Source organism: Durio zibethinus, chromosome 12 (genome assembly GCF_047325235.1).
Source record: "Durio zibethinus cultivar Kanyao isolate XHJ-2024 chromosome 12, ASM4732523v1, whole genome shotgun sequence".
Classification (NCBI taxonomy): Eukaryota; Viridiplantae; Streptophyta; class Magnoliopsida; order Malvales; family Malvaceae; genus Durio; species Durio zibethinus.
This window is the reverse complement of record NC_143173.1, coordinates 817,301-835,576: the sequence shown is the minus strand read 5'-3', so window position 1 is coordinate 835,576 and position 18,276 is coordinate 817,301. Positions and strand designations below refer to the sequence as shown.

Genomic DNA, 18,276 nt, shown 5'->3' with positions numbered 1-18,276 from the left:
ATTAAAGGGTCAACCTTCTCTTTCATTTAACTTTTGCTGTTGCTCTAAAGCCAAATTGAATTCGAATAATGAAATTCAAGTTGTAATATTTCTTTTTTAATATATATGGACTACATTTTAATATAAGAAAAAATATATATATATAAAAGAATAATTATAATAATTGAACATGCTTTACGTGCACGACAAACCTTTGATGTTCCGTGGTTTGAACAAAATTTAATTTACCAAAAGAAAAAAAACCCAATCATGTAAAAATTAGAAAAGAAATTTAGATAAAATTTTTTATCAAAAATGATTACATAAAAATTCAAATTGATAATCAAAATTGATATATTAAAAAGTTTTATTATATAAATAAAGTATGTAAAATTTAAAATTTTTTTAATAAATATATATATTTAATAAAAATATTAATAAAATTTTTATAATTTAATATCGATTAAATTTGAATCATAAATAATATTTTTAATAATTTTTTTATATATTAATAATTTTTATATTAAATTATATTAGTTTATCAGTTTGAAATTTTTATTAAAGTTTTTATTAAATATTTTTAAGAAATAATTTTACAAACTTAAAAAAAAAAAAAAGGGATTCCTTAAAGCTTTGTCCTAAAAATCATGGGTTGATTGAATTTCCCAGTAAGAATTACCTCTCAATTATTGCATCCTGGGACTTGGCTGGACATGTCACTTTTTACCTTGAAAAAAGACCAGCCTCCATTCCAAGGAAATTCCTGCAAATAAATGACAAACTCCATGCCCACTCCACCGCCTAACCCATCCGCCTCTCTTTTTGTGCATTTATATCTTAGTTATGAAAATTTAACCGTTAAAAACACCCGCCATATCAGTGTTTAGCTGTAGCATAATAGTACTAAAAATTTTCATGGTGTTGGCTAAATCACAACCAGGGAAGAAAAAGAAAAACTTGGCCATACATGAGTTAATGGAGACTGGAGAGTTAGGTAAAATCCCAAAAAAAAAAAGCTACATCTGTCTTTCCTATTACCAGTCTATTAATTTAATTGAGTTCTTTCGTTTTTTTGTCATGTACTTAAATTATTCTCTGCCAATATATTTTGATTCAAACATTTTCACTGTCATTTCAGTTTTGTCTCATTGCATGATTTTGACAGGAAAAGTACGTTTCTAGAGAGACTGTTAACCATGTTTTGCTATCTGGGTTTACACCAAATTTCATTATTGTACTCTACTTTGTTTTGTTTTTTTTGTATTACTATTTCTTTTGGCATAGAAAGTGTGATTGTTTCAGTTATGGGGTTTCAGGCATCATTATAGCTGTGGTTATTTGTAATTCTTTTCAGTTTCTTGTGCTTGAAAAAGGGTTCTAATAAGTTTTTTCTAACGGTAGCTATTTGTTGCCATTGGGTTCAAAGTTGTTCAATTCATGAGTCTTGGAAGCAAAGGGTCAAAACTATCTGCAGTTGTTGTAGAAGCTGGAAAGTTTTTGTGCTGGAAAATGGGTTTCAATAAGTTTCAGAAGAGTTACTAGTTGTGTTTAAGTTGTTCTAATTTTTATTCTTCGAAAAGGGTGTTTAAGTTGTGTTTAGTAGGTGTCATGGCATCTGCTGTTGCTTTACGGGTATCGCCTTGTTTTGGGACAAATTCAGCGTATATGCCTCGTGTGCGAGTGAGAGCTGAGAGATTAGGTGGTAGTGATTTGTCAGTGTCATCTGATGGGGTCTCAGTGAATGAAACAGGTTCTGTAAGGGTAGAGAAAGAGGAAAAAGGGTCTTCGCCTGATGGTGGGAATGGGGGGTTAAAGTCTAGAATTGAGAAAATTGTGGTGAAAGAAATGGTTTCTGAAGAATTGGAAGTATTGTGGGATGATGGTTATGGAATTAAAACTGTGAAAGATTATCTCGATGCAGCAAAGTACATGATTAAGCCTGATGGTGGACCACCAAGGTGGTTTTGCCCAGCTGAGTGCGGGCGTCCTATAAAAGGTTCTCCTGCCCTTCTGTTTTTACCTGGTAAGCTCAGTCTTAATATATTTCATTGGTTTTTCAATTTTTTTTCAATGTCTTCCCTGATTGATGGATAAATGGTGGTGGGATTGTCGTACTACTAAAATTATTGCTTTAACAAGTGATTTTCTTTCTTTAGTTTTTTTTCCTCCCTTGAGTTTTGATATTTTAAAGTGCATGATGGCATTATTTTATTTGGTACTGATGCATGCAGGGCTTGATGGTGTTGGGATGGGCCTTATTTTGCACCATAAAGCTCTTGGAAAGTAAGTTTTATTATCCTTGTCTTAAGCAGTTATGCCGATTTCCCTGATTATTTTGGCTGACAAGTGACAACTTCTGTATATTTCCTTTAAAGTTCCAAGTTAAATTTTCAAGAAGTGCAGGAGAGGCAAATCAGTTTCATAGTCTCCTCTATGGCATTTAAATTTAGCATCCAGCCGAAGAATTAATTTCAATGAAGTTAACTTGTGAAAGTACTTCCCGCACTTACCTGAAAAAACTGTCTTGAAATCATTTTCATTGTTTTTTTACTTATTTCCCGCTGGTTAGGTCATGTTATACTGATTCATATTCATGTTTAGATATATTTTAATAGTTGTTCTATTTAAAAGTAACAATTTTATTGAAGATTTTGGTTGAAAGCAGGGTTTTTGAAGTTCAGTGCCTTCATATTCCTGTCCATGATCGAACACCATTTGAAGGTTTTTGTCTTTCATGACCCATGAATTTTAATTTTCTTGGCTTGTTTAGAAATTTTATCCAAGCTGATGATGCAGCAAAATGGTACCCTAAGCTTTAAGTTGTTTGTCTAATTTATGTCTTATGGTAACACATGATTGCTTATTTGCTTTCTTTTTCTATAATTGACATCCTTCTACTGCAATTAATTGCTCATTCTGAATGCTTTCTGTGTAGACCGTTCATCGCATTTGTCATGCGTTTTTTAAGGGGTTTAACATAACTTATGACCAGATTTTATGCATTCTCTTTCAAACTATGTATCGTTTGTAAAAGGAAAATTAACGTCATCTTCTTGAATGAAGGACTGGTGAAACTTGTTGAAGAAACTATTAGACTTGAGAATGCTTCACGTCCGAATAGTCCAATCTATTTGGTGGGAGATTCCTTTGGAGGATGCTTAGCACTTGCTGTTGCTGCTCGTAATCCCAATATTGATTTAGTGGTGATATTAGCAAATCCAGGTCAGTTTTAGTTTCGAATTTCCTGTTTGTGCTCTTTTCTTCATCACATATCCTTTAATCTTTACTTGGTTGATGAACTCTGTTGTTAAAATGCCAAGGTGGGCTAATTGTTTTTTATCATTTCATTTTAGCTACATCATTTGGCAGGTCACAGTTGCAACCATTGTTCCCTATATTGGAAGCTTTTCCTGATGGGCTACATGTTACTATCCCCTATCTTCTGAGCTTTGTGATGGGTACATGCTTATATTTCCAAGGCTCTATGCCTTCAATACCATGCCTTGCATGTCTATACAGTTCTACTTCTCTGTTACAACATGCTTAGATTTTTTCAATTTTAAGATTCACAGTACGCTGAATGTATCAGCAACAGTTGCAACTTTTGGTTGTTTGAAATTGCTTGATTCAGATCACGTAAGGCGAGTTTCTTCTGATATTGCTGCTTCTGTTTTTATGAGATCAGGTGAACCATTGAAAATGGCAGCAGTTGGTATTGACAGTAAGCTTCCCACAACACAGAAAATTGAGCAATTGTCTGGCAACCTCTCTGCTTTGCTTCCCCTTCTTTCTGTAAGAATCATTCCCGATTGCTTGGATTTATCATTTATTATTTTTCCGGTTATGATGCCTTGGGGTTTGTTCCTGGTATTTGCTGCCTGTCTTATTTTTCATAATATTCTGCTGAAAGATTTCTTCAGTCCAAGATTTGGCATCATATTTTCCTTTATTTTCAGGGTTTGGCTGATATTATACCAAAGGAGACTCTCATTTGGAAGTTGAAGTTGCTTAAATCAGCTTCAGCTTATGCTAATTCGCGTCTCCATGCTGTAAAAGCTGAAGTACTAGTGCTTGCTAGGTCTTTATTCTCTTCTTTATGATATTATATTGCTTCCCATTTGATTGTCAATATAGCATTCCATTTTCTCCTGATACTTTATGTGCTATGCCTTTTAACTTCACGAGTATCAACTTCATCATGGCTGATGGTTTTTGCATTTTAGTGACAAGGATAACATGCTTCCTAGTCGAGAAGAAGCTCAACGTCTTAAGAATTTATTACCAAATTGCATAATTCGTTGCTTTGAAGACAATGGACACACTCTTTTTCTGGTAATTGTGTGTTTGCTATTAGATGTTATATTGCAGCTTCTGAACTCAACTTAAGATTTCAGGAGTACTTGCTTCATAGTTTAAGTTTAGCATATCTGTAGCTATTGACTTGAAGTTATATGTGTTAGATGCAGAAAGCTTAGGCCTGCTTTCCATGGAAGACATTTATGTACAGTAAACTTGTAATTCTGCACAGCTTAGCTGACAGCATGTTTTTCTGCAATGGTACAGGAAGATGGCATGAATTTACTGACTGTCATTAAAGGAACTTGCAAATACCGCCGTTCCAGAAGGCATGATTTTACCTCAGATTTTCTGCCTCCCAGCATGTCAGAGTACAGATATGCTTTTGATGTGGTATCTGGGTAATTCTACCAAGCAACCAGTTTTGGACTACAGCTGAAGAAACCTGTTTAAGTTGCATCATTTCATCTGTTTCTCTTAATTTGAGACTCTGGCTGATATTTCTGCCATCTTAATTTGCAGATTAATACGTTTTGCATCTTGTTCCGCTATGTTCTCAACCATGGAAGATGGAAAGATAGTGGAGGGACTTGCAGCGGTTCCAGATGAGGGTCCTGTGTTGTTAGTTGGTTACCATATGTTGATGGGGTTGGAACTTTCTTGTCTTACTGAAGCGTTCTTAAGAGAAAAGAAGATTATGGTCCGTGGAGTAGCGCATCCAGAGTGGTTTTGGGGAAAACTTCAAAATTCATCTTATCAATTTTCTTTCTCTGATTGGATGAAAGTAATGGGTGCATTACCTGTCACAGCAACCAATCTTTTCAAAGCTTTGTCTGCAAAATCCCATGTTCTTCTTTATCCTGGTGGTGCACGTGAGGCCCTCCATCATAAGGTGAGACAAACTTCATGCTTATCCAAAATAGATTCACAATGAAACGAAGTTGGAGAGGATTTTCATGTTTACCCTTCCAACATGAACTTATTACTTTGTTCATGACTAAATTTCTGATCTAAATTCTCAGGAAACAGTGTTTCTATCATTGCAGGGTGAACAATATAAACTATTTTGGCCTAATAAACCAGAATTTGTAAGAATGGCAGCACGATTTGGGGCCACGATTGTACCTTTTGGTACCGTAGGAGAAGATGATATAGTAGAAGTAAGTTTATGTTTCTTTTAACCAAATGGAGAATGCAATGGGAAGAATTAGCAAGCCACTTCTTCACCCCCACCTCCACATTTACTTGTGCTAATATCATTGTTCTTGCTTATAATCTTCTTGGCAGCTGGTTCTTGATTACCATGACCTGATGAACATCCCTGTGGTTAATGATATAATCAAAGACGCCAGTCGGGATGGTATAAAAATAAGGTCACTACTCTCACTCTAATGATATTTACATCTCATATTTTATTACAAGATGCTAGCCACTTATCCTTGAAAGGAAGCTGGGTGGACCCGAGTTTAATTCAGTTCGTTCATGCAAGCACCTTAAGAGGCATGCAATCACCTTAAGAGGTGGCATTTAGCAGGTTTAGGATTCAAATCTGAGTACCTGCAACCTCTTCCCTTATTATCAGGCTGGTCTTCTTCGATTTTTGTTTCCTAGTCTTATCAAGTAGAAATAGAGGAAGTAGAGGGAAGGCTGGCAACAGCTACACCAAGAACAACAGTAAGTTTCTTATTTGCAATCATACTGGTTGCATTAATGGAGATCGTGATCTGATTGTAGGGATGAAACAAAGGGAGAGGTTGGCAATCAAGAGCTGTTTATTCCAGGGTTGTTACCCAAGATACCAGGCCGCTTTTACTACCTGTTTGGAAAGCCGATAAAATTGAAGGGAAGGGAAGATTTGCTGGTGGACAGAGAAGATGCAAATGAAATGTATTTGCAGGTAAAGTCGGAAGTTGAACAATGTATTGCTTACTTGTTGAAGAAGAGGGAGGAGGACCCTTATAGGAGTATAATCGATAGAACAATCTATCGTGCACTCTATGCTCCTCTAGACCAAGTTCCATCATTCAAGCCCTAGAAAAATTACTCTGCTCACTCAGATGCATCTTGATTCTTTGATGGGCTTATTTTTCTACACTCTTTGTAGGATAGGATAGCCGTGGTCAATCCTATGTTGCACAATATTACAAATTTGCAAATAAAAATGAAAAGAAGAAATTGGTTTGGTCATGCACTTGGTTCATGCAATCATCCGGCATTCAAATCTACGATTTAAATTCTATATCTGCAACTTATTTTTGTGTTCCTTGAGTATAGTATCTTTGAATTATGAGTGTAATCGAATTGAATCGGGTTGGTATAATAAAAAGCTTGAACTTGAGCTTGATTCAAAATTTGCTACTCGAAATTCTACTCAAATTCAAACTTAATTGAGTTTTAATTTTTAAGTTTGAGTTCCACTTCAAATAAAAATTGAGCTATCTCAATTTGATTCATTTAATAAAAAATGAATTCGATTTTCATACTCATTTTAAGATCGATTATATATTTGAATTCGAGTTCAAATTAATATATACGAGTAAAATAATAATTTTTTAATTAAAATAATAAAAATATATTAAAATTTTAAAATTTAATTAAGCTTACGAGCTATTTGAGGAAGATATTAAAATATTCGAAGTTAATTCATTCAATAAATTAAATTACTTAGTTTAATTTAAATTTTATTCGAGTTAAATTCAAATCACCTTCTAGTATTAATAAATTATTTATTAACACTAATTTGTACCCAAAAAAATTGTCTTGTTCATTATTCGACATAAAATGCAACGAACACCTTCTATGATGCATATATTTTCAAGTCCAAACCAACAAAGCAGAAAACCAAGCAAGACATCTAGGGCAAGTTAAAATCCAAATGCATTGCAATGGTTGTTTATTTTCACACTGTGACCTGGAAAAATCACATCATTTAATGACCTGGAAAATTGGTTTTTATGATTTTCTTGGAGAAAACCCAACTTGGCTATTGATTCCAGTACTGGCACACTGCTATCAGGTTTTTCTAACCATAGTGAAACAATTTCGGCCATCACCGGCCATAAAAATAGGAACTTTTGCAAATTGTTAATTACGAACGAGTTGAAAGAACGATAAATAGTTCATGTTCCTATATTTTCATGCTCATAGGAGATTGGATGCTGGTCCCGGCCTGTCAGCTACCAGTTACAAAATCCACATGCTTTTGAGTCTTCTCATCTTAGACCACAGTATCCTCCAAGAGAAAGCTATTATAGAAATTGTAGCCACCATCCTCTGCAGCAGCTCCTACGATGATTAGAACAGTGAGCCCAGTTCCTTCCATGCGATCGAACACGCAAAAGCCGACAACTCAGGTGCCTGTCCCTCCATCTGGAACCAAACCCAGGTTTGAAAGAATGAACCTTGGCAGCATGCATCCTAGTTCCTGGCATTGCCTGTTAGAATATAAGATCAGTTGTACCAGTCTGTTCAGCTCCACCACCAAGAAAAACACCAAGCTTGAACCAGGAGGGAACGTTGCCCAACAAAGAGAAGAAAGATACAGTGCCCGAGGATGTTTCAACTGCAACTTCAGATCTTAATAAGCTTAATATGTAGATGGAATATCACAGGATACATTTTAGTTTTAGCTATCACTGCCATGGAGACCTGTTTCATGCTTTTCTTTAAGCAGTTGGAATAAACAAATAATAGCCTTTTGAAATCTCTATAGAACTGAAATTCATGCTTTTAATCTTAGTTAAGATTGGCTCTAAATACTTAATTGTATTATTATATATAATTAAATGATCATTTTTTTGGCCCCAAAAATACTTGATTAGGTTATGCTTCAACTTATCATAACAAACATATATATATATATATATTTTATTTTATTATTTATCTTTTACATATTTCTAAATTGTTGTACTTTAGAAGCTTTGGCATCGGTACTCAAAATAATAAAACATAGGGGTGATATTGATTTAAGATTAGATCGAATTCGATTTGATTTTTTAAAAATATTTATAATATTATGAATTTTAAAAATTAAACTAAAATTTGAACCGATTTTCTTTTAAAATTAATATTTAATTCAAATTTTATCGATTTGATTTGATTTATTAATTTTTAAATTTTAAATTTTTTATATATTATTTTAATAAAATTTTTAATATATTTAAATAGATTTATGTGTAAAATAATTATTTTTTATTTTATAAAAATTTAAAATATACATAAAAATTAATAAAAATATAAAATTTGATTTTATTCTATTTCTTTTATTTTTTACATTTTGATCCAAACTTAAAATATATTTAATATTTAAATTTAATTCAAATCTAATAAAAAAATCTAAATCAAATTACACACTGTAATTTTGAATTGATTTTTATTTTTTTTTTAATTTTTTTCTCACCCCTAATTAAACAGCATAATTGTCTGGTGTAGAAAATGAAAGATTACCACTCACCATGTATAAATCAATCTACAAAAGCACTTCGAGATTGAAATTATGAACAAAGTGGCAGTGGTAATATTCTCTCATGTGAAGACAACAATGATGGTAACGCTTATTGGTTTCTTCATCATCTTGTTTTAATAATATTTGTTTAACTTTGCACAGATATTATCATGGGGATTGGGGACTAAGTTAGTGATCTTGACCTGACATGCATGGGGTTCTGTCAACTCTAGCAAAAATATCAGATGGTTTTATCCTAGGGAACTAATGGATTCGATCTTGCCACATGGCCCACAGTAGCAGCTTGTTGATTCTTACAAAACCAACTAGCCTGGAAGAAGCATTCCGACTCTTGAAGGAGAAAATGCCCGTTTCAGAGCTCTTTAAGACAAAGCATTCATGAGATTCCTGTTTACATTTTCATCTACCCAGCTTTGCATCTATAGTTTCTCAGGCAGCGGTAGAGGTGTAATCGATGAAGATCAATAAAATATTAAGTTTGAGTTTGAGTTTTATTCAAAATTTGAGATTTAAAATTTTGTTAAAATTTGAATGAATTTTTTTTTTTTTTAATTTAAGTTTGATTCAAAATATTAATTGAATTATTTGAATTCGTCTGATTAAATTTCATTAACATGTAAAATAAATTTAATTTTTATATTTGATAAAAATTTAATTATTTGTATTTAAATTAAAATTTAAAATATTTTATTAATTAAAATAATTAAAATATAAATATTAAATTAAACTTATAAACTATTCAAATCGAATATCAAAATGCTCAAACTCGACTTTATTAATAAATTTAAGTTATTTGAGATTGAATTCGATTCGATAATAATTAAATTAAATTTAAATTTTATTCAAATCAAATCTAAATAATTTATGAATATCAATATATCATTTATATCTATAATTAGTACTAAAGCTCAAGGTGTGACATTAGAATAAAGCATATTAGAAAATAATTGAGATATCTTCTGCCGTGTCTGCTAAAGGCAAACCTAAGGTGAAAATCTATGACAATGATAAAAAAATTATAAATATGATAATTTAAAATATGATATAATAATATTATATAAATATAATTTTAAAATATAATTTAAAAAGTTAATAATAATTAAATATAATACATATTTTTTATATGAAATATGATATAAATATAAATATTATAATATTTTACGTGATACTGTTACACGAATCACGAGATATAAAAAAGGGTGCTGGAAGGAGATTGATGACTGCTGAAAACAGGCCAGGTTTGTTCTTCATTTAACATATGTAACCCTTCAGCAGATTCTGTTCTTGAGGCAAACAGCACATTCCACTGCTAATCAGGGTGAACAAGAAATGGTCCCAAAGACAAAGAGGAGAAAAAGTACATAAAGGTCAAAATATATTTATACAAAATAAAGATAGTTGGTCTCTCTTTTTTTCTCCTCTTCCACTTCTCCCTTTTATTTATTTTTTAAATAAAAAAATGATTTACATAAATAAAATTTTAAGTTCCATATAAAGTTAGGACTTGCCTTAAAAGAATAGGTCACTTTTTCATAGATATTGCTTATAAAATACAGATTAAAAAATTCATATTGGGGAATTGGCAGCTATTTTCAGTCCAAATCTTTTATAATCCAAAAGGTAAAAAAAATATATATATATTTGAATTTTAAATATCAAATTTATTAGATATAATTTTTAAAAATAATTATATAAATTAATTGAATTAATTTTTTATTTTCATTTTTTTATATGTTAATAGGGCATTTCTTTAATAATTTTTGACACCTTGGCAAATGTGGGCATTATTAAAGATATAAAAATTCTTGATAAGAAAAAGGTAAAAATGAAATTACTTTGGTGAAACTCAAACTTTAACAGCAATCCAACACAATAATTTTTCATTTTATGTCAAGCAACCAAACCCCTAAACATGTCACCCTTTACAAATAATCATTCTTTCAAATAAATCTATGTTCCCTTTTTTTTTTTATAAAAATTTTGAAGTAAAAGAGGTTATTTCATCTTTAAAGTTAAGATAAATTATCAATCTAATTAAAATTTATAGATCTATTAAATTAAATTTTTATTTACAAATTGTCTATCAATAAAAAATTATAAAAAAATTCAAACTGAAATACTAATAGACCCAACATTTGCCTCTTACTATTTTTGTCAACTTTGGTTATCATTTGTGTTCCACTTTAGATTCTTCTCATCTTATCATATTTTTTAATAGAAATCCTATGAAATACTCACCAACTTGTCCCAAATACTTGAATAATACTAAGAAACTAAGAACCTTATTTTGCCAAAAAAAAAAAAAGAATTACTTACTCTATAATTCCTTAAAAAATTAGTAATCATATTAATTGAGATAAAATTTACCATTATATTATAATTTATTTTATATTGAAAACTAAAATCTTTATATCATATAGTTAAAACCCTATTATGTTATTTTATACAAAAACCTTGACATAAGTAAAACTTTTTTATTCTTATTTTGAAACATAAGTATTTTTTTTATTTATTTTTGAGTAATAAGATGTTTTTGAGTTTCCTTTAATATTTTTTTAGTGGATTCAAATAAATTTATTGATGTTTAATTTGATAATTTATGACAAATTATCTTTTCAAAAAATTTCAATAAATTTAAAATCAAACAATTAAAAAAAAGTTAACTCTACTTATCAATTGAGTCATTAAAGGTGAAAAAAATTAAAAAAAATTAAAAATCAATTTGAAATCATAATATGTATTTCAAATCAGATTTTTTTTATTTGATTCAAATTAAGTTTTGTGTATATTAAATTTAAATTTCAAATCAGAATGTGAAAAATTGAAAAAAATTAAATCAAACTAAATTATATATTTTTATTAATTTATATATATTTTAAAATTTTATAAAATAAAAATAATTATTTTATATATAAATATATTTATATATATTAAATTTTTTTAAAAATGATATATAAAAAACAAAAAAATTTTAAAAATCAATAAATCAAACTAAACTAAATCAATAAAATTTAATTCAAATCAATTTTAAAAAATTATTAATTTAAATTCAAAGTAAAATTTAAAAATTTATAATATTATATAATATCTTAAAAAAACCGAATCAAATTCAATCCTTTCCGTTTCCAGTCTTAAAGCTAATATTTTTATGAATAAACTCTTGATTCTAATTAGTGGGAAATGAAAAGTAAAGAGAGAGTGGTTTGACTTTGGATGAAACAATCACTGTGAGAGTAGCAAGTAAGAGCACAAAGATCTACACTTGCTCTCATATATTTATATTTTTAATTTATTTCTATTAAAAAATAAAACAAAATAACAAATGGAAAAGTCAAAAATACTAAAGAACAGGGAGACCAAAAACCTTTTACCAAATAGAAACACTTGAACAAGTGTGAAGTCCTCTTCTCTTTCAGATTCAAGTGTTCAAAGTATCAATTTTTGCTCTTTCTCTCTCTCTCTTACAAAACATAACTCAGAACTACTCTTCCAGATTCCTCAAAGACAATGTCTTTTATCTAAATCTGCCACTTTCCCTCTCTAAAGACTCCTTTTTTCCTACTTTCAGATCATTTTCGATTTGACTTCCCCAATTTTGTGCTTAAAACTGCATAAATTTCAGTCTTTTACTTGGCTCCTAGATCATTTCTTGCTGAATCTTGTAAGCTCCCAAATCATAGCAGTAACAGGGTAGGGTTTTGTGATTTTTTGCACAGTGAATTCTAGCTTTCTTAGAGTTTATACTATTAGTTAAGATGGTTTTTTTGTTAATTTCATGTAATAGTCAACTTTTTTGTTCCCTTTTTTTTTTTTTTGCAGATTTATCAGCTTGATCACGCTTGTTATAGCGGCTTGATTTGTGGGTAGTTAATTATTTGTTGATTACTTGTGGATTTAGAGCAAAACCCATGTTAGAATATGTTGGGAAATGAGGTTTAGATTTAAGAAATGGGGTGTGTTTTAGGAAGAGAGGTATCTTCAGGGATTGTTTCAGAGTCTAGAGAGAGTAAAAATGCTAGCTGTGAATCCAATAGAAAAGTAGAAAATGTTACAGTTTCAAAGATTGAAGTTAGTGTTGTAGAGGTTGAAAATGAAGGTACACAAAAGGAGGAAAAAGCTGATGAGGAAAGAAAACAAAGGGGGGAAAGGAGAAGGTCAAAGCCGAACCCCCGGTTGAGTAACCTACCAAAGCATTTGCGTGGAGAGCAGGTGGCAGCTGGATGGCCTAAGTGGCTTTCGGATGCCTGTGGGGAGGCGCTTAATGGGTGGATTCCACGGAAGGCTGACACATTTGAGAAGATTGATAAGGTGGGTAGTTTTTTTTTTTTTTTGGTACAATTTTGTGTTTTTTATTGATCCTTAATCCTTATCGAGGGATGATGTCTTAATGATAGGTTGTTTTGAAATGATAGTGAATATATTTGGCTGTGCCAATTTAGTTTTGTTCTTGTTTAATTATGGCACATTGATGGTCAAATTTGTTTTTAAATGGAAACAGTTGCCTTTTGTTACATCATCCCGGATGCAGTTTAGTTATCGGTCTTGTTCTTCATTTGTTTATATGTTTGAAGTTGGTATTTTTTTATTCAGATGCTTACCTTTCTTTACTGATGCTAGATTGGCTCAGGAACATATAGCAATGTGTACAAAGCTAAAGATACATTAACAGGTAAAATTGTTGCTCTAAAGAAGGTTCGGTTTGATAATCTGGAACCTGAGAGTGTGAAATTTATGGCTAGAGAGATTCTCATATTGCGGAGGTTAGATCATCCCAATGTTGTAAAATTGGAGGGTTTAGTTACTTCAAGGATGTCTTGTAGTTTGTATTTGGTATTTCAGTACATGGAGCATGATTTGGCTGGGCTTGCAGCAAGCCCAATAGTAAAGTTCACAGAGCCACAGGTTAGCTCAACTTGTCTTGTGATTTAAATTATAGTAAAATCCATGGTTTACATCCTTGGCAAGGTAGTGACTCTAGAAGTATGCTTAAAATCTATGTTAACATTGTAGGTTAAATGTTACATGCATCAACTACTATCTGGCCTTGAGCACTGTCACAACCACGGAGTGCTTCACCGTGATATTAAGGGTTCAAATCTTCTTATTGATGATGGAGGAGTACTTAAGATTGCAGATTTTGGACTGGCTACATTCTTCGATCCAAACCGCAAGCATCCCATGACTAGTCGGGTGGTTACTCTGTGGTATCGAGCCCCTGAACTTCTTCTTGGGGCTACAGATTATGGTGTTGGTGTGGACCTTTGGAGTGCAGGATGCATTTTAGCTGAGCTCTTGGCTGGGAAGCCTATTATGCCTGGTCGAACTGAGGTAAGTTTTTGATCCATTTGCTGTTTATTCAGTTTAGCATGCTTTGTATTATTGTCTGTCACTGCTCATTTAGGAAGTTATTTCTTCCTACTTGTTGATTTAAGTTAATTTCTTGAAAAATTGCTATATTCCATGTTTAGTGCATAGAGACCGGAGGGTGACATCTTGCGACCAATAAATTAATATATCATATCTTGAAATTCTTTAGTATTCTCTCTTTTCTGTTCACTGCATGTTGAAGATAATAGGTGATATTCTATATAGTTGTACTACCGCTTTATTCCTACTAACTATTTCATTTTTTGATCAATTAGGTAGAGCAACTACATAAAATATACAAGTTATGTGGTTCACCATCAGATGAATACTGGAAAAAATCAAAGTTGCCAAATGCAACCTTATTTAAGCCTCGAGAGCCTTATAAAAGATGCATAAAAGAGACATTTAAAGATTTCCCACCATCATCGCTGCCCCTTATTGACACACTACTTGCAATTGATCCAGCAGAACGTCAGACTACCACTGCCGCATTAAGAAGTGAAGTGAGTTCTTTGATATTGGTGAACAGTCTCTGATTCTTTCTATTCTTGGCATCTTTTGACTTTTATTTATGAAGACTGGTTTATCATAAAGATACCCTTAGGAAAATTGTTATTTTCACCATTCATTCTTCTTGTGCAGTTCTTCACAACAGAACCTTATGCTTGTGAACCTTCTAGCCTCCCAAAATATCCTCCCAGTAAAGAGATGGATGCAAAACGACGAGATGATGAAGCTCGGAGGTCAGTTCTTTTACTTTTTCTCTCTATTGACTTTAATCACTGGCTGTTTTACAAAACTATGCTAGCTGATTAAAGGTTGGGAATTATTTCAGTTCGATTTGTATGCATATGCATAAGAACGTTACAGACCCTTAAGCACATGCTCTGTTGGAAACCCCTCGCCTACATGTATTCTAAGACACACACAGAGAGAGAGAGAGAGAGAGAGAGAGAGAGAGAGAGAGATGTATAAACTAATGTGGTTTGCATGCACAGCTACACAGGTTCAGGTCTTTCTAGGTCTTATGTGCTTTTTCTGGAATGTGTTAAATGATTCTTCCCTATATGTAGATGATAAAACTTGTTATGACCTGAGGAACTTTGAATTTGCTTGTTGGTTAGACACTAGTGTAATTATATGCCTTGGTTTTGAATTATTCAATTTGGAGCTACTGCCATGGCTTCAAAGTGTAGTCATCATTCTATGTTGAAATGGGTTCCAATTGAGTTTAACTACACTGTTAATGGTGTAATTAGTATTTTACCCATGGTTATTTACATCAAAAAATTTCAATGTAAGCTATTTTGTTACAATTGTTGGAGTTCATACTTGCTTTAACTTCTGTCCTGCTCCTGATAACACACATGCACTGGCAAATGCACATTTGAAAGCATTGAATCATTTATCTCTCCTGTATATATTTCAACTATAATCAATAATGAACCCATCCTGTTTCTGGTATAATTGTGCAGACTCAGAGCTGCTAGTAAAACCCAGGGTGATTGTGCAAGGAAGACACGGACGCGTGATCATGCAAGGGCAATTCGAGCCCCAGAAGCTAATGCTGAGCTTCAGTCTAATGTTGATGTATGTGTCATAATTCACTCTTTTCAACAACCAAACTATTGTGTGCTTGGATGCTTTTGTTTGCATATGTACTTTGAAAAGAATATTTTCTCTAAAGACAGACATGTTTTTTTCTTGTCTTTTATTGTTTGCTTTTGTTCCCTGCTTCCCCTAACTAAATGAGCTAGGATTTTGAAAGTTGAGCGTGTTGTTTTGCAAGTTGTAAATAGGAAGTTAAATATGCAGTGAATGCATGATTACTCCGTTGTTGTCCCGTTTCAATTGTGCTTAAGTTTCAGTCTGCCAACTGAATGTATTTGATACCTCATCTTTTGCTAGTTTATTTGCCCCTACTTGAACAGATTCCGCGTTTAGCTGTGACTGACATTGAGCACCTGTTTGAAATTTTCCGACATGTTTAACTAATTTGGGTTTTCCTTGTGAAGCAGAGAAGGCGCTTAATAACCCATGCAAATGCTAAGAGCAAGAGTGAAAAGTTCCCCCCACCACACCAGGATGGAGCACTCGGCTTTCCATTAGGAGCATCACATCACATTGATCCTGCATTTGTTCCTCCTGATGTCCCCTTCAGCTCTACAGCATTCACTTATTCAAAAGAACCAATTCAAACTTGGTCTGGTCCGTTGATCGACTCTGCCAACACAGGTGCTCCAAGGCGAAAGAAGCATGTTACAGGCGATTCACACGAACCAGCTAAACCTCCAACAGGATCCCTAAAAGACAAAAGTGGTGACATCCGGGTTAAAGGAAAGAAAATCATACTTTAAACTCCTAGTGCATACATAAGTAAGATATTTATGACAGTGTCGCGGTGTCCTACTGCTACTCAAATGCAAGCCTACTGCTACTCAAATGCAAGTATATTTAATAGGTTCTTGTTTGTTTTCTCATAGAATCATGTATTGTTTTGTAAAAAAAAAAAGAATTCAAAGGCTGAAATCAAATTTTCAATATTTTTTTCCTTTGCCTTTTTTATTCTTTTTACTCCCAAAGAAGCTCTCTAATTTGTTGGGACCTTGAGGATAAGTTTCCACTGTTATATATATATATATATATATATATATATATATATATATATCTTTATTTATGAGTTCTTAAAGTTGTGTTCCAAGTTGTACACTGTTTAAGTTTAAAATTATAAGGTTTTTTTTTTATACTTTAAGTTGTCGGCATTTAAATTTTGATCATTGAAATTACGAGTTGAACACTCTACCAGCAGTTCACGTGGTTATCGGCTACAAGTTACTTGTTCCTTTCTGTTCATTACAGTCAATTCCTTTTTAGTTACAAAATTGTCATTTTCTTACTGGTGTTTGTTCACAGTGAATTCAAACTAGTGGAAAATGATGTTACATTCATGTTGTTCCTGTAAATGATGATGTGAGATTTCCATTCTGTTTTTCCGGAGATTACTGATGTAATGGTGAATGAATGCTATTTTACAGTTTTAACTTGAACAACTTTTTCCTACCCGAACCATTTTTGTGGCTGTGGACAGTAGGCTGCCTACCATTCTATAGGTTTTTTTTTTATTTTTTATTTTTTATTTTTTTTTTATGTCGAAAAAAAGTTTTAGGAGTAAAAAAGATTCGGAGATATTTTGGATTTATAAATCGTTTAGTAACGAGGGACAGTAAGAGTTAGAACTAGGGTATAAAATATATATTAATATTTATAAATTATTTAAATTTGATTTGAATAAAATTTAAATTCGATTTGATTATTATCAAGTTGAGTTTGAGTTTAAATAATTTAATTTATCAATCGAGTCGATTTTAAGTAATTTTATATCCGATTCAAATAATTTGTAAACTTAATCGAATTTTTATATTTTAATTAATAAAATATTTCGAACTTGAATTCGAGTACAATTAATTGAGTTTTTATCGAATATAAAAATTAAATTTATTTTTATATATTAATCAAATTTAATCGAATAAATTTAAATAATTTGATTTTTATATCAAGTTAATTTTAAATTAAAAAATAAAATTTAATTAAGTTTAAATCGAATTTTAAATTTTAAATTTCAAATTAAATTTAAATTTAATATTTTATTAATTTAAACTCAATCAATTACATTTTTAATTAAAATTTAAGTCTAAATCTTAACTACTTGTACTATCCCCTATTGGCATGAGTGATTTGGTTCAATTTGATACAAAAATTACCACTATTTGCTGCAAAGAGAGATAGGGATAAGGTGTAAATTTATCATTATATTTATATGATTGGTTCTAATTTTTCATCAATATTTCAGTTGGCGTAATTTTACAATCATACTTTTAATTTTGGAGCAAAATTATTATTATATATCAAAATTCGAAGCAATTAAAAAACATTTAGTAAAAAATTATGTTGGAAATTGTTTTACCATTCAAAAAATAATTTTAAAAATGATATAACGAAAAAAATCATGTATTTATTTTCTCCTTTTATTATGTTATTTTTTTATTAAATATAATATCACATAAAATTTATTTTTTTTTCTTATTTCATCATAACATTTTTATTTCATATAATGCCACATCATATTTTGTTTAGTTGCTGAAGACCATTTTTCCTGCTGTATTTTTCTT

General features: G+C 31.3%; 2 protein-coding genes across 3 annotated transcripts; both read left to right on the top strand.

Annotated features, from left to right (window-relative positions):
• The first annotated feature begins 637 nt into the window (after positions 1-637).
• LOC111297298 (phytyl ester synthase 1, chloroplastic-like) lies at positions 638-6,462 on the top strand. Of its 2 annotated transcripts, XM_089768923.1 has the most exons (14): positions 638-973; positions 1,730-2,002; positions 2,211-2,262; positions 2,645-2,700; positions 3,043-3,201; positions 3,333-3,437; positions 3,665-3,771; positions 3,936-4,057; positions 4,203-4,311; positions 4,543-4,676; positions 4,798-5,167; positions 5,322-5,435; positions 5,563-5,648; positions 6,010-6,462. In XM_089768923.1, exons 1-14 carry the CDS (start codon positions 895-897, stop codon positions 6,308-6,310), a joined length of 2,067 nt encoding a protein of 688 aa, XP_089625049.1. In that variant the 5' UTR covers positions 638-894; the 3' UTR covers positions 6,311-6,462. The 2 variants fall into 2 exon arrangements, with proteins under 2 accessions (XP_089625049.1, XP_022747719.2); XM_022891984.2 differs by lacking the exon at positions 638-973 and having other exon boundaries at positions 1,046-2,002.
• A 5,580-nt stretch (positions 6,463-12,042) lies between these two features.
• On the top strand, positions 12,043-16,662 carry LOC111296843 (putative serine/threonine-protein kinase At1g54610). The gene is made up of 8 exons (XM_022891319.2): positions 12,043-12,430; positions 12,560-13,048; positions 13,358-13,642; positions 13,751-14,068; positions 14,383-14,610; positions 14,750-14,850; positions 15,583-15,697; positions 16,126-16,662. Exons 2-8 carry the CDS (start codon positions 12,689-12,691, stop codon positions 16,462-16,464), a joined length of 1,746 nt encoding a protein of 581 aa, XP_022747054.2. The 5' UTR covers positions 12,043-12,430; positions 12,560-12,688; the 3' UTR covers positions 16,465-16,662.
• The last annotated feature ends 1,614 nt before the right edge of the window (positions 16,663-18,276 follow it).